Genomic DNA, 13183 nt, shown 5'->3' with positions numbered 1-13183 from the left:
AGAGATGGCGATTGGAATAATGGAGGTGAAGCTGGTGCGTGCTAAAGGTCTCAAACAGTCTTATTTTCTAGGTATGCGTGGCTCTGTGTATGTGATTCTAATATACGGATGTATTGTGATGAGTTCAATGAATCATGCATTTCTTGAATGTTGAGAAGAGAAAAATCATTATTAAATGATTTGAGTTCTTTTTCTCATATTGAACCCAAAAATAATTTATTAACAAGATTTCCTTAATCAACATTTTTCTTCTTTAATCATATTGAGTCTTTTTTAGGACTAAAACATCTCATCGATGCAATTGAATTGGATGAATCAATCCAAAAACTTAACTCTTCTTTAATCATATTGAGCTTTTTTCGATGTAACTTGTTGAACTTGGTTTCCTTGATGAAACTACATTCTTGTTCTTTCTTTCTTTTTCCTTTTTTTCTTCTCTCTCGCTCTCTCTCTTTTTTTTTTTTTTTTTTTTTTTCCCTTTCCCTCTATAAAAGGTTTAATATCACAAAAGTTCCTCATATAATGGCCAGTCAATGTGATTATGCTTTACATTGTAGTCTATTGCATGACATATAAAACAATTGACAAAATATTTTGATTCTTTAATTACGAGAAATTATACACGCTTCAAAGTATCAAATGTGGATCCTTTATAGTATTATTTATTTTCTACAACTTATTCGTATTCTAATCCTAATACCATGAGAACTTTAAAAGAGACCGGTCAATATGATTTTAAATAGCTGATAATATGTCATATACATTATTTTGTAGGTAAAATAGATCCATACGTTTTGCTTCAATACAGAAATCAAGAGTACAAGAGCAGAATTGCAAAAGGTAACATTCCTCGCGCGAGTGCACAATAATTTGTTTTTTCAAGTTTCATAAATACACTACTTGTCAACACATTCAAAGAATTTACTTGCTCTGACAATGCTCCAACAATAACACACAAAAAAAAAAAAAAAATGACATACTTTTTAGAGTCCAATATAAAATAACTAATGAGATTTTAATTTCTATAATCATGTAGGGCAAGGTCGCAACCCAATATGGAATGAGAAGTTTAAATATATAGTCGATTATCCAGAGAATGATGAGCAGTACAAACTCGTGCTCAAGGTCATGGATCACGACAAGTACACTGCAGATGATTATCTCGGCGAGGCAAAGTAGGACAATATGATATTTATCAAAACATCTCTTATATAATTGCGTCTAGTCTTATTCTAATTAATTTGGTATAACTTATCACAATCCACATGCAGGATTTATGTGAAAGAACTTATAGAATTAGGAGTGGAGAAAGGAAAGGCTAAACTTCGTCCTCGGAAATACAGAGTTGTATATACCAACCTAACTTATTGCGGAGAGATTCAAGTTGGAATTACTTTTACTGTAAAGGTAACGATATAAAATAATCCCTCAAACCTAAAGTGACCAATATTATTAGAATTGGAAAGTTACAAGAAAAATATATATAACGGAACCTGAACAAACTATAAGTTTCAGGCTTCTTTTAACAAATTGATACTGATGTACAATGTTTGGTCAATGTTATTTGATTACAGAAAGAAACCATTGAAGGAGACATTTTTCGAAAATCTTCACGAAGATATTTGGACGACGAAGAACGAACCACCAAAAGAATCAAACTTTGGTAGCAAGAAGAATAAGGAAGAAGAAAAATAGCAAGAAGAATAAGGAAGAAGAAAAATACGTATCGACTTAATTTGGGAATTTAATGTTGTTGTACAACCATTCTTTTGCTCCCTCTTGTTGAATCTGAATTGCTTTAGGGACTCTAAACAAATAATTTTAGCTGATTATTCAACCTTTAATCTGGATTACAAAATATACAAGGATATCCGGAGAAAGAACAAGAAAAGGAACTTTTTTAAAAATGTGAGTTTAGGTTTTTGAAATTTGTATAATTTGATTCAAAGATTTGGGGTATTAATGTTATGTTCTTGTATCAATTTCAACTCGTCTATATAATTAATAATCTCTAAAACATGAAAATACACAATTTATGAATGAAGAATTACATTTGATGCAAAGTTTCAAAAATACAAAAATACAGAGACAACGCAAATTGATCATTCTTTTCTTGTGTTTTTATTTTTTTTCATTCAACCTTTTCGTTTGATCCTCCAATATTTTAACAACACTATTAGAAGCGTGGGAGGACGTACTTGAGGCCCAACGGGGTTGGCCGCCCCTACTTGATTTTCAGATTTCAGTTTTTCTCCAAGTTTTTTTTGGTTTTTAGATTTTTTTTTCCAAGATTTTTTGGTTTCGCCCCACTGGACTTCTCTCCTTGGTCTGCCCCCGATCAGAAAAATATGGTGGACGGAAGGAATTTGTCTATTTGTCACGAGACGCTACGTAAGGAAAATATGTTCGTGTACACACACACACACACACACACGACCTAGAGTCATGTACAAAAAGACTTATCTTATAGAGAAATTTCAATTTCCATCTTGTATAGAAAAGTCTTGAAGTTGAGAACTAAATTATATATATATATATATATATATACACACACACACACACACTAGCCAAACTTTCAAAAGTGCACAATAGTTTCATTTATATATAATCAGAAAGTATGTATATGACCTAGAGTCGTACAAAAGGACTTATCTTATAAAGAAATTTCAATTTCCATCTTGGATAGAAAAGTCTTGAAGTTGAGAACTAAAGAGATTTCATTAGTTAAGGTGCAACGGTGGTATCACATAATGGAAAAAGCTACTTGGAAAACTGAAGCAAAAATCAAGAACAAGTATTTGACAGTATTTGTCTAAGCCAAGTTAATATTAAGGACCAAATTCTTTTAAGATGTAAGGGATGTAAGGTCCCAAAAGTTTATTATTCGGTTTGGCCTATTTAAGAGACGAGCTTTGAAGGCTCAGTAAGTTGGTTTAATGTACAAATCATTAGCTGGTCAAAAACCCAAAAGATTAAATTATTTTAAGTTAAAGTGATTTTTATTTCAAATATCCAACAAGTAATTGCTAATTACATAATGGTTATTTGCATGTTATTCACAAAAACAACCAAAGTTAGAATCACCATCCAGATATTTTTCTTAAATATTTTATTTTATACCTTTAAGAGTTACAAAACTCTTCATCTTTTACATAAGCACACCATTAAGCTATATTTAATTTTTCACTAAATCTTCATAACCATTCTATTTATTGCGTCATTGAAAAAGAGATGGAGTTTACAAGGGGAAATGACACTATATAAATTTCCCTTCCACCTATCGAAAACCGCCTCCTCTCTCTTTTGTCTCTACAAGTTTTAGGTATTTATTTTCAAAGAAGAAAGAACAGCAAAAGTGTCGTAGCATTGGATGTAAAGTCAAGTTTTTGTTGTTCAATTAAGGAAAACTACCATTTCCATTTCAAGAAGCAAGTAGGATATGCGTCGTATTTGCTCATCGACTTATGTATGCTTCTATATGAATGTGATATATTTTTTTGAAAGCTGAGAGCCAAAAGATTAATTCATGAGCTGAAAGGTTATTTATGGCCATAATCGGTATCTACAAGCAAAGGGGCTCTTCGAAACTATTGAGTATTCTTGTACTCACATACTCACTCCTTAATTTTTACAAATTAAAGGTCGAGGATGAAGGTGGCTGGCTTGGATGTGATGGAAACAAGGAGGAGGAAAGGAATCAAGTCAAACAAAATCTCAAATTTTAACATCAACTTTCAAGTTTAAGAGATCGATTAAATTTATGAAAGTTAAGTGAACAAAAAATATTGAAATATATTTTCAACGATCTCTAAGTGTGTTACTTTTCATTATGAAATATTAGCATTTTTGTTTGGATTACACATGAATAAAAGTATGGTTATGCATGAGGTTAATTGAAGTAGCATGAATTGAAATGGACATGTACTTGCATGGTAAAGTACGTTAGAAGTCCTTATAGGCTAAAATGTGAAATTTTTAGATTTATGTCTGATTTTCAAATGATCGCAACACGATATTTATTCAAGTTTCTGAACAAGCCCAGTAGGATTTGACATCCTTACAAGGCCTCCGACCATAGCACTTGGAATCACGTGAATTGAATGCCTGTAGAAATAGTCGTTGTATTTTAGTGTGTTGGCCTTGTTTATCAATATTTGGAGCAAAAGTGAAGACGTTGTTGAGTCTAATTGAAGTTTGTGCAAATCAATTCTAGACTAATCGGATTTCATGATATTGATAAGAAGCATTAGTAGAGCAATTGAAGGAAAGTCACAAGTTTTGGGAGTGAAATTCAACGTGGATGCTTTCAGAAGTTACGGGGATCATAATGAAGATTTAATTTTTTTTTTTTTTTTTTAAAGGAGGACCAAAACATACAAAAAATTTGAAGCATGAACGAAATTGCAAAATGATGAAAGTCGAGGGGTTGGACTGTCGTCGAAATAGACCTATGGATGTTGCGGCCCGATCAATTTTGGGGATTTTCCCCCTTTATGTCACAATTTGGCGCAAAGAGCAGCCCGATCATGAAAAATTAAGGTTTTTTCAATTTTTTATTCTAGTGTTATTTTGGTCATTTTGATGCCATGTCTCTCAAGGAGGTTTGAGCACTATATAAAAACATATTCTAGGTCGAATAAATGGAATGTTACACACAGTACACCAAACGGAAAAGAGAGAAGATACAAGGGAGAAAAGAAAGAAAAAACTAGATTTTTAAGTTTTTGGCGTAAAAAAAAGCGATTCATGGTGCAAAAAGATAATCTTTTTTCCTCTTGTTTGCTTTAAAAATCTCATATTGCAATCTAAAACCCATTTACAGTTTTCTTCCATTATGATGCGTAAGTAAATAAATAGTTGGGATGAATGACATAACCTATTTTTGAACCTTTAATTTCAATTCTCAAGATTCTCGTATTTAGCCCTTGTTTGACCCCCATTAAAATTATAATTCATTTTTCTTTCTCTTCTTATCAACTACACATTCTCCAATAAAATAATGTTATACGTAAATCCAAATTTATTATCATTATTTTTTTTAACCACACATTCTTCAAGAAAAACACTAATCCAAAAATTAAAATGGCAAATAATGGGGGCCAAACGGCAGTTTAATTGTTCCTGTATAGATTATGCTTCTATTCTTCATGCTTTAAAATAATTGGTCACTATTTCATTGATTTATTAATTTATAACAAATTAAAAGGTAAGTTATAGATTTAAATCTTATTGAATATGAGCCATTGTAATGTGAAAATCTTATTGAATTGAAGACATCTTGGATAGGTTTAAAACATCTAGATGTCTTTTCACATATCAAAGACAATGATAGCAATTATTTTGCTAGTTAATTATTTTTACAAAGAAAGAATTAAAGTGTAGCTAAATGGAAGTTGCGGGTATATGTTAGGATACAATATACTTTTTTTTTATGAGAAGTTAAAGCAGGTTATTGCTAAATTAATTGTGTGAGTAGACAAAAGTAACTTAAAAGACCATAATTACAAATTAAATTCTAAACCCCACGCTGCAACAATTTCCATTGAAATTTCACGTGTCAATATTGTAACCAAACCATCAATAAATGCATTTTATGTATTCTGCAAAAGTCCCACGGATGAAAGCGGTTCAAAAATTCCACAATCCAAACAAAACCCCATAATAGTATGGACCAACATGGTGTTAATATTAACAATTAGAGTTAAATAATTCAGCCACCTAGATTTGTTCCCTGTGTTGACAATATACATAATGTTACATATGAGCAATGCTAATGCTATCAATTATAAAGTAAGACTAATCTGACTAGACTTGTGTTTATGTAAAACTACAATAATTTATCTACAAAAAGATAATGTATACTAGGATTGTGATGAAAAATTATCCGAGCTCTATAGACCTTTATCACTAACACATGATCAATATTATTCATTTTGTTCTCAAGTTAAGGGTAGTTAGAATGATATTAAATGGTTTAACACAGTTGACTGTTAAGTGCCTCCAACTAATTTCTAGATTATTACCATTGAGAATAAAAAGGTTTCTCATTTCTGTTTAAGAGATACTATTATATATGCAACAACACTACATGTAGGGGCTCGGCTCGGCCCTATTGCCCACGAGCCGAGCTCGAGGCTCGTCTTGAATGAGCCGAGCTTATCATGATGGCCAAGCCTACCAGCTCGACCCACGAGCTCAATGATTTTCATTTTTTTTCCTTTTTAAAGCCTTCATTATTTATTCGACCTTGGGATTGACTACTTAAATTTCGAGTAACCGGAGTTAAAAATTGTACATAAACAACTTGTTACGTGTACAATTTTCTCAAAAAATTAATAATAATATTATGAAATAACAAATTTTATTAATATGATTAAATTAAATATCATTTACCTAACGACACGCAATTTGAGCATACTTATCTTGTATTCAGAAATAAGCGTCTTGCCAATCTTTTATACACATTAATGCTTCCAAAACATCTTCTTACATCAGGCTCCTGATCTCAGATAGAATCTTCTTACCTGCACTAAAACCAGATTTCAAAACTACAGTGCTAACTGTAAGTGTCCGTAGTATTTTGCAATCGCAAATACCATTGGCCATCATCATTCGTACTTTCGTCAGAATTCAATTATTTCTTTTGAACATTTTCTAATAATTAGTACTACGCATATGATGATTAAAGTAATCAATTAATTTAGCAGGCAATTGATTTGAACTTGTGTCCGAAGATATGTGGTAGACATACTAGAAGAACCCACTGTATCATATCTATACGTGCTAATGCTTTCAAATAAATTTCGTATTTCAGTGTCTTCTTCTTCAAGATTAGCCGAAGGAGTAGGTGTAGAGGGTGTGCAACTAATATTTGCACCCATTCATTGTGCATATAATTCATACATTTCGTATAAAGTTTGTTCTAAATTTTTATAAGTGATAGGTGTGTTAAAAGTTAAAGCTTTTGAAATTGGATCAATTACATCTTTAGTACCTGATAAATTGTATTAGGGTCCATGATATATGCCAAAGGAATTAACATATGCAAATCTTCCCAATATTTTCTAAACTTTAATTCCATAGAAAATATAATTTTACTAAGATCCGAGTCATTTTTTCGTATTTATCAAAAGTCGTTGTAATGATATAAGACATTTAAACACCATACAATTAGTGGGATAGTACATTCCAGATAAAATATTTGTAGAGTCATAAAAACATGCCAAAAAAATTTTAATTTTAAAAGCTAACATCCAATCAAATTCATTCAAAATGGTGTTATTATCGTTTCTAATATGCTTATTGTTACAAAATTCAGTTATTAAATGTTCATATCATTTGCATGATTTCAATAATAAGTAAGTCGAATTTCATCTATGTCCTACGTCAATAACAAATGTTCTCATATCATGCATTCCAAATTTAGTACAAAATTCATCGAACGCTTGTTTTCTACTATGTGAAATCGTGATATATATTAGTTCATCCTTAATTATTTGAATTTCATTCTTAATATATATTTTAAATCATCTTCCATTATTAAATTAAAAATATGACACACACAATGAACATGAATTAAATAATCATTGAAATCAGGCTACAGTAATCTACACAACTTATCAACAACTGATTTATTAACAATAGTGTTGTCAAATGTAGAAGAACAAATTTTACTCTGACAATAATATTATCGAATAATGATCATAATAGCGTTAAATATATTGTTAGCATTTTGTGAAAACTCAATTATTTTAAAAACAATAATTTTTTTATGCATACACTAAAGTGGGTCTACGTAGTGTGCAATTGTAACTATATAACCTCTTTTGTTAATCCTTTTACATAAATTCGAAGTTAAAGATATAACACCACCATATTTTTGCAAATCAATAATTAATTGTTTCTTTATATTAAGGAAATATTCTATTGTATCAAAACAAATAGTGTTTCTACTTACCCTAACGTACCTCGATTGAAGATATTCTATTATATGAGACACTGAATGTTGGTCGTCTACTATTCCTTGAGGCAACTCAACATCGATAACGAATTTCATCACTCCCGTTCGAGCTTTCTTTTCTGAATGCATGCTTGTGCTAAGTGTCGTAGAAGTAGAACTGACGGTTGGATTACCAAATTGCACTTGCATATGAGTGCCACCAACAAGCCCATGTTTGGCCACACATTTAGTGTAGTGATAGTTAAGGTGGGTGGTATCAATGCCCTTTTGCCATTCAATCATGTTTGACAGTATTTACATACTACTTCACACTTTGCGACTCCATTGACCGTGCGACTTGTTGAAATCAATTTAAAGTGATCCCAACATTTTCTCTTTCGCTTCCCTCTTGCATCGGGAATATCTAGTCCCACCTATTCCATTTCAAGAAAATCAACGTCATCCAAATTAATTGGTCCTAGTATTGAAATTGAAGGTAGAATGCAGAATGGGTAAAAGAGTAAGAATTGTTGCTGGTGTGTTAAAAAAATGTGAAATGGGTCGGAGTATTTATAAAGTAAAAAAAGAAAGAAAAAAAAATTAAAAAGGCCAAACGACTACTTTTAATAGTTCTGTGAACGTCTTCTACAGTGACCATTTTGGTCGTTATAGATGACGAGGCTCGTGAGCTCGCCCATGGGGCAAGTAGAGGCTGCCCACTTTGCTCGTACTCGAGCTCGTCCAAGTAGCCCATGAGTCGAGTTTTTATGGGCCGACCGATCAAGCCGAAGAGCCGTTCGGTTTGTTTGCCACCCCTAACTATGCATTATATCAACATCAAAATTCTCTTATAGTTGGTATATGGAAGAGGCTACCTGGGAAAAAGAAGACGAAATGCAGGTTAAATATCTAGAACTTTTTAGTAAGCAAATTTCGATGACGAAATTTTTATGAGGGGAGGATGTAATACCCTAAACTTCACATTATATATTTGGCCAATATGATTCATGCATTTTATGCTAATTACATTGTCATTTGTATCAATTTCCTAATTGCTTCTCTTAAAGCGGTGTATTCGATTATCGAGGCTTTAAGAGCTTTCTATGGTGGAAGTCTTCGACTTCTCGACCTAAGTGATGGATTTTACGTTGAGCTATGATAAAAAATTAGGTTAACTAAATGTTGAAAATTAGCTTGGTAAGTAATGGAATATTGAAAAGGCTAGAAATTAGTATTGACAAAGTTCAAGCTTTCCATTTGGTTGATCAAGGTCCCCTTAAACCCTAGGTAAATAATTGACATATTTGGGACATTAGGCATAAAGTGACATGATCACGATGCAATAATATGTTTCATACGATGTTATAAATATCAAAGTGCAAATTGTTGAAATTGGTCGAGAATCGGGTGTCAATTGGGTAAGTAATTAAATGAATGGTTGAGGAATTATCTTTATAAAATATTTTGGGATCTTAGGGCAAGTGAAATGGATTGTAAATGCATCGACATAAGCCAACGATACTTGATTTATACCTGCAAAGATAGATATAAAATCAAATTTTTACTACTACTGACCACCTCTTGCTTGAACACCTCATGCTGGGAATATTTGTCATTTAAACACCCAATTCCTTCAATCCTAAGGCATCAATCTCGTGTCCTAACCCTTAAGTACTTAATATAGGATGAACATATATCTTATAAATCATAAATGGATCCAAATATAATAGCAAGAGAGTCAAAGATTGCTGCAAATGAGACACCTCCTACTTCCCTTGTGAGGACTTGTCAATACAACATTTAATTCCTTCAACCTTAAGGCCTCTAGCACGTCTTCTAAACCATTATCAATATATATTGGATAGATATACATCTTCTAAAACACATATGGCTCCACATAAGGTAAGAGAAAGGTCAAAGTTGGCTGCATGAATCCACATCTTGCTTGGACAGCTCATGCTTAAGGTCACTTGTCCTTCAACCACAATTTTCTTCACCCTTAAGTATCACTCACGACCCCAACGTTTAAGATTACTTATACATCTCTTAAATAAGATATTCAACCATCCAAATTTATCCCCAAGTGACCCCGAGAGAAAAAGAGAGCAAAGAAAGCAAAGAGAAATAGGAAAACAAGAAACTGGAATTGCAGTTTGAGCAGCTTAATTCAACTCACGATTTTGGAGTCTTTCCTTAGTCCTTTTTGGTGTTTTATAACCTATTCAAACTCTAAACTTGATTGAAATTAGGTGGGAGGTTTTGATGATTTTATGATGGCAAAATAGGGGCAATTAATTACAAGAATTTGGAAGAAAACAACCTGGACAGAGGTAGGTTGCTGGTTTTGAATGGTTCCAAACTTGATTTTGGATGATACTTAGAGTATAACTTATATCTATCAATATTCACATTTTTATATGCAAGAATGAAGTATAGAAGTGATTTTTAATGGCCTAGAATTCTGCTGGTCGCATACTAATACAATGAAAAATCAAAAACTGTCGCAAGGAAAACAAAACTGCCTGATTTGATGTGGTGAAAAAGTGACGGTTTTTGAGACTGAAAACACTTCATTTGTCACAACTTTAGAGCATGATTACCTTCACATGTATGTTATAGAAGTGTGGTAAAAATTTAGGAGTCTTCGGATATAGATAAGGGGGTGAGAAAGGATTGGAAAAATAATTGGACGGGAATGGAAATCTGAAAACAGGTTTTATCCATTTGATTTCAACCTTTACATGTCAATTCATTATCTCTTGGGCCTAGAAAATAGATTATAAGGTGTGTTAGGTTTTTTACAACAATTGGATGACGTTGATGTTCATAACTGGACTCGGGAAATAGCGAGATTTATAGACAAGATTGTAATGCCGTTAGTAACTTGAAATGATGAAATCGTTTAAATTATTTTGACGTGAGTGGACGTATTTTAGGATTGTTCGTGTTAATGCTATTAAATTGAAGATTGTCTTTAATATTAGATGGTAATACGTGTGATTTTCCAACGTTGAGTGAAAAAGAAAAGTGATCTAATCTCCGTAGGAGCTTGCACACACAAGGGAAAAAGGTAAATAAAATTTCATTTGCAACTACGATGCAAGAATCTAGTATCTGTTATATAGTAATGTTGGAATATTTACATGACTTTAGTAAGAGGCTCATTTACATCATATGATGATTATGATTATTGAGTATGTGGTTGCAGAACCCATTGTCATTGATTTTCATTAAGCATGTTATTCATAAGCATTTTCATCCACATACACGACATGTGATCGTGGTTGAAAATCCAACATATGAAACATGGTTTCAAATCAAGTTTTCCATATAAATGTTTTATTGATCACTATTAGGGTACCGAGGCATGTGAGGTATGCTTATGTGATATGTTTTGGCATCGTGGTTGATACTTCCTAGGTGATTGCAAAAGTAGACAGGGGATGGGCTTTTGGTGATCACGGGAGGATAGACTACTCGACTATGTCCTTACGATATTATGATTATTGACGCTTCGGTTGGATACTTCTTGGGGGATCATAGAGGTAGTTAGGGGATGGGCCTATAGTGGTCACGAGAGGATGGTCCACTCTCCGGTGTCGATTTCATATTAGTCATTTGATTATTGATATTGATATTATGCAGAGCTCTATCCGGTGCATAGTAGGTAGGTCAAGGGCAGAATGAAATGAAAGATTTCAAATGAAGTTATTTTGAATTGACTTTGATGAATATTTGACTATGTCGCATCTTTAGCAAAATGTTTAAAATAAAACTCATACTCATGACATGCATAATTTTGTTTACTAAGCATTGACTTATGTAATTCTTGCATTATAGGTGAGCATGGAACTATATAGAGATCATTGCTAGCTATGGAGCTCTTACAGGATTCCAGAGTTCGATGTACATGGATGACGACTTGTAAGGTTATTTTGTGAGCTATTGTTTTGAGCTTACAGTCTATTATGTTATACTTTGGGGATCCTGTATTGTATAACTTTTGAAATGACCTACAGATATGTTTATAACCTTAGAACATATGTGTTGAATTATGGTTATATGATCTTTGGTTCCGATATACCATATGATCATCATAGGTGATTAGGAGTTAACAAATAGGGACATAATTGGATGCTTATTTCATTTTATTAGGTGAAAAATATATATATGTGAAATTCTATGTCTAGGTCTAGTCATCAATTTCATTCATACACAGGTTAATGTATTGTTAGGTATGGTTATCTATGTGAATGGGGTGTGACAGGCACAATATATTTTATAAAATGATTTTTGATAGTGCAATGTATGTAAAATCCCTCGACCATGATAAGTATTTTACACACTTATTTGACCACAAAATATGGATAATTGTTGATAAATATGTCGAAATATGACTTAATTCTATATAAATTACATTTCGTAGGACAACATTGATAAAAGTGGCAGAATCTAGGAAAAAAAACAAGCGAAAAAGGACCAAAATGGAGGAAAACAAAGGTGCAGGAACCAAAGTGAAAATAACCAAAAGATGATCCAAAAGGCAAAATGAAGATGTGATAGATTTGAAGGCTAATTTATCCATGTTTTGAAAACCGGATCAGACCAACCGGTTCAACTGAGAAACCTGGGAAACGGACCAATAACCGATTTGGTTAATGATTAAAACCCATTTTAACTAGAACCGGTAAAAACCCGGTATTTTAGCCAATAAATCCGTTAACCAAATGAACCGTAACTGATTTAACCAGTTTTTTCGGGTTGTTTAACTATTTTAATAAATATTGCTTTCATAATGCAACCCCAGAAATTAATGGTCAATAACTGTCCAGTTCTGCTTTGGCCCACTTATTTATAGAATTCATCTTCAGTGCTTGTTTCTTAAGTTTCCGATGTGCGATCAAGAAAGATATTTGTAGATACCAGTCAACTCCTCAATGCTTGTTTTCTATGTGGGAATTAATTAAAAAAAAATTTTGGTTTCTAGATTCCCAGTGGGAATTAAAAGGCAATAACATTATTTAAAAAAGGGGATAATCATACTCCTGTAAATTATTTATATTTTTAAATTAATTTCTCTTTTTCTTTTTCCATTTTATGTGATCTTTTATTTAATTTTATTATATTAACACAATAAAATACTATGAAAGTATTAAACAATTAACCATAAAACAAGATAAAAATTAAATGTACCCAAATTTAATCATTATTGGGTGCTTTTGCCCATGCATATTAAGTTAATTT

At 32.3% G+C, this 13183-nt stretch overlaps 1 protein-coding gene across 1 annotated transcript; it reads left to right on the top strand.

Moving 5' to 3' along the window:
- The first annotated feature begins 4 nt into the window (after positions 1-4).
- Positions 5-1982, top strand: LOC111406006 (elicitor-responsive protein 1-like). Its single transcript, XM_023035169.1, has 5 exons — positions 5-71; positions 775-840; positions 1037-1175; positions 1272-1407; positions 1575-1982. The coding sequence occupies exons 1-5, from the start codon at positions 5-7 to the stop codon at positions 1665-1667; spliced, it is 501 nt and encodes a 166-aa protein (XP_022890937.1). The 3' UTR covers positions 1668-1982.
- Positions 1983-13183: the final 11201 nt, after the last annotated feature.

This window comes from Olea europaea, chromosome 12 (genome assembly GCF_002742605.1).
Source record: "Olea europaea var. sylvestris chromosome 12, O_europaea_v1, whole genome shotgun sequence".
In the NCBI taxonomy this organism is placed as follows: Eukaryota; Viridiplantae; Streptophyta; class Magnoliopsida; order Lamiales; family Oleaceae; genus Olea; species Olea europaea.
This window is presented reverse-complemented; position numbering and strand designations above follow the sequence as displayed.

Excerpts from the sequence above, each read along its gene's own strand:
- LOC111406006 (XM_023035169.1), top strand. The coding sequence starts at position 5 with ATGGCGATTGGAATAATGGAGGTGAAGCTGGTGCGTGCTAAAGGTCTC. Across the intron at positions 1,176-1,271 it reads GATTATCTCGGCGAGGCAAA|GATTTATGTGAAAGAACTTA; the intron begins GTAGGACAATAT and ends ATCCACATGCAG. Across the intron at positions 1,408-1,574 it reads GAATTACTTTTACTGTAAAG|AAAGAAACCATTGAAGGAGA; the intron begins GTAACGATATAA and ends ATTTGATTACAG.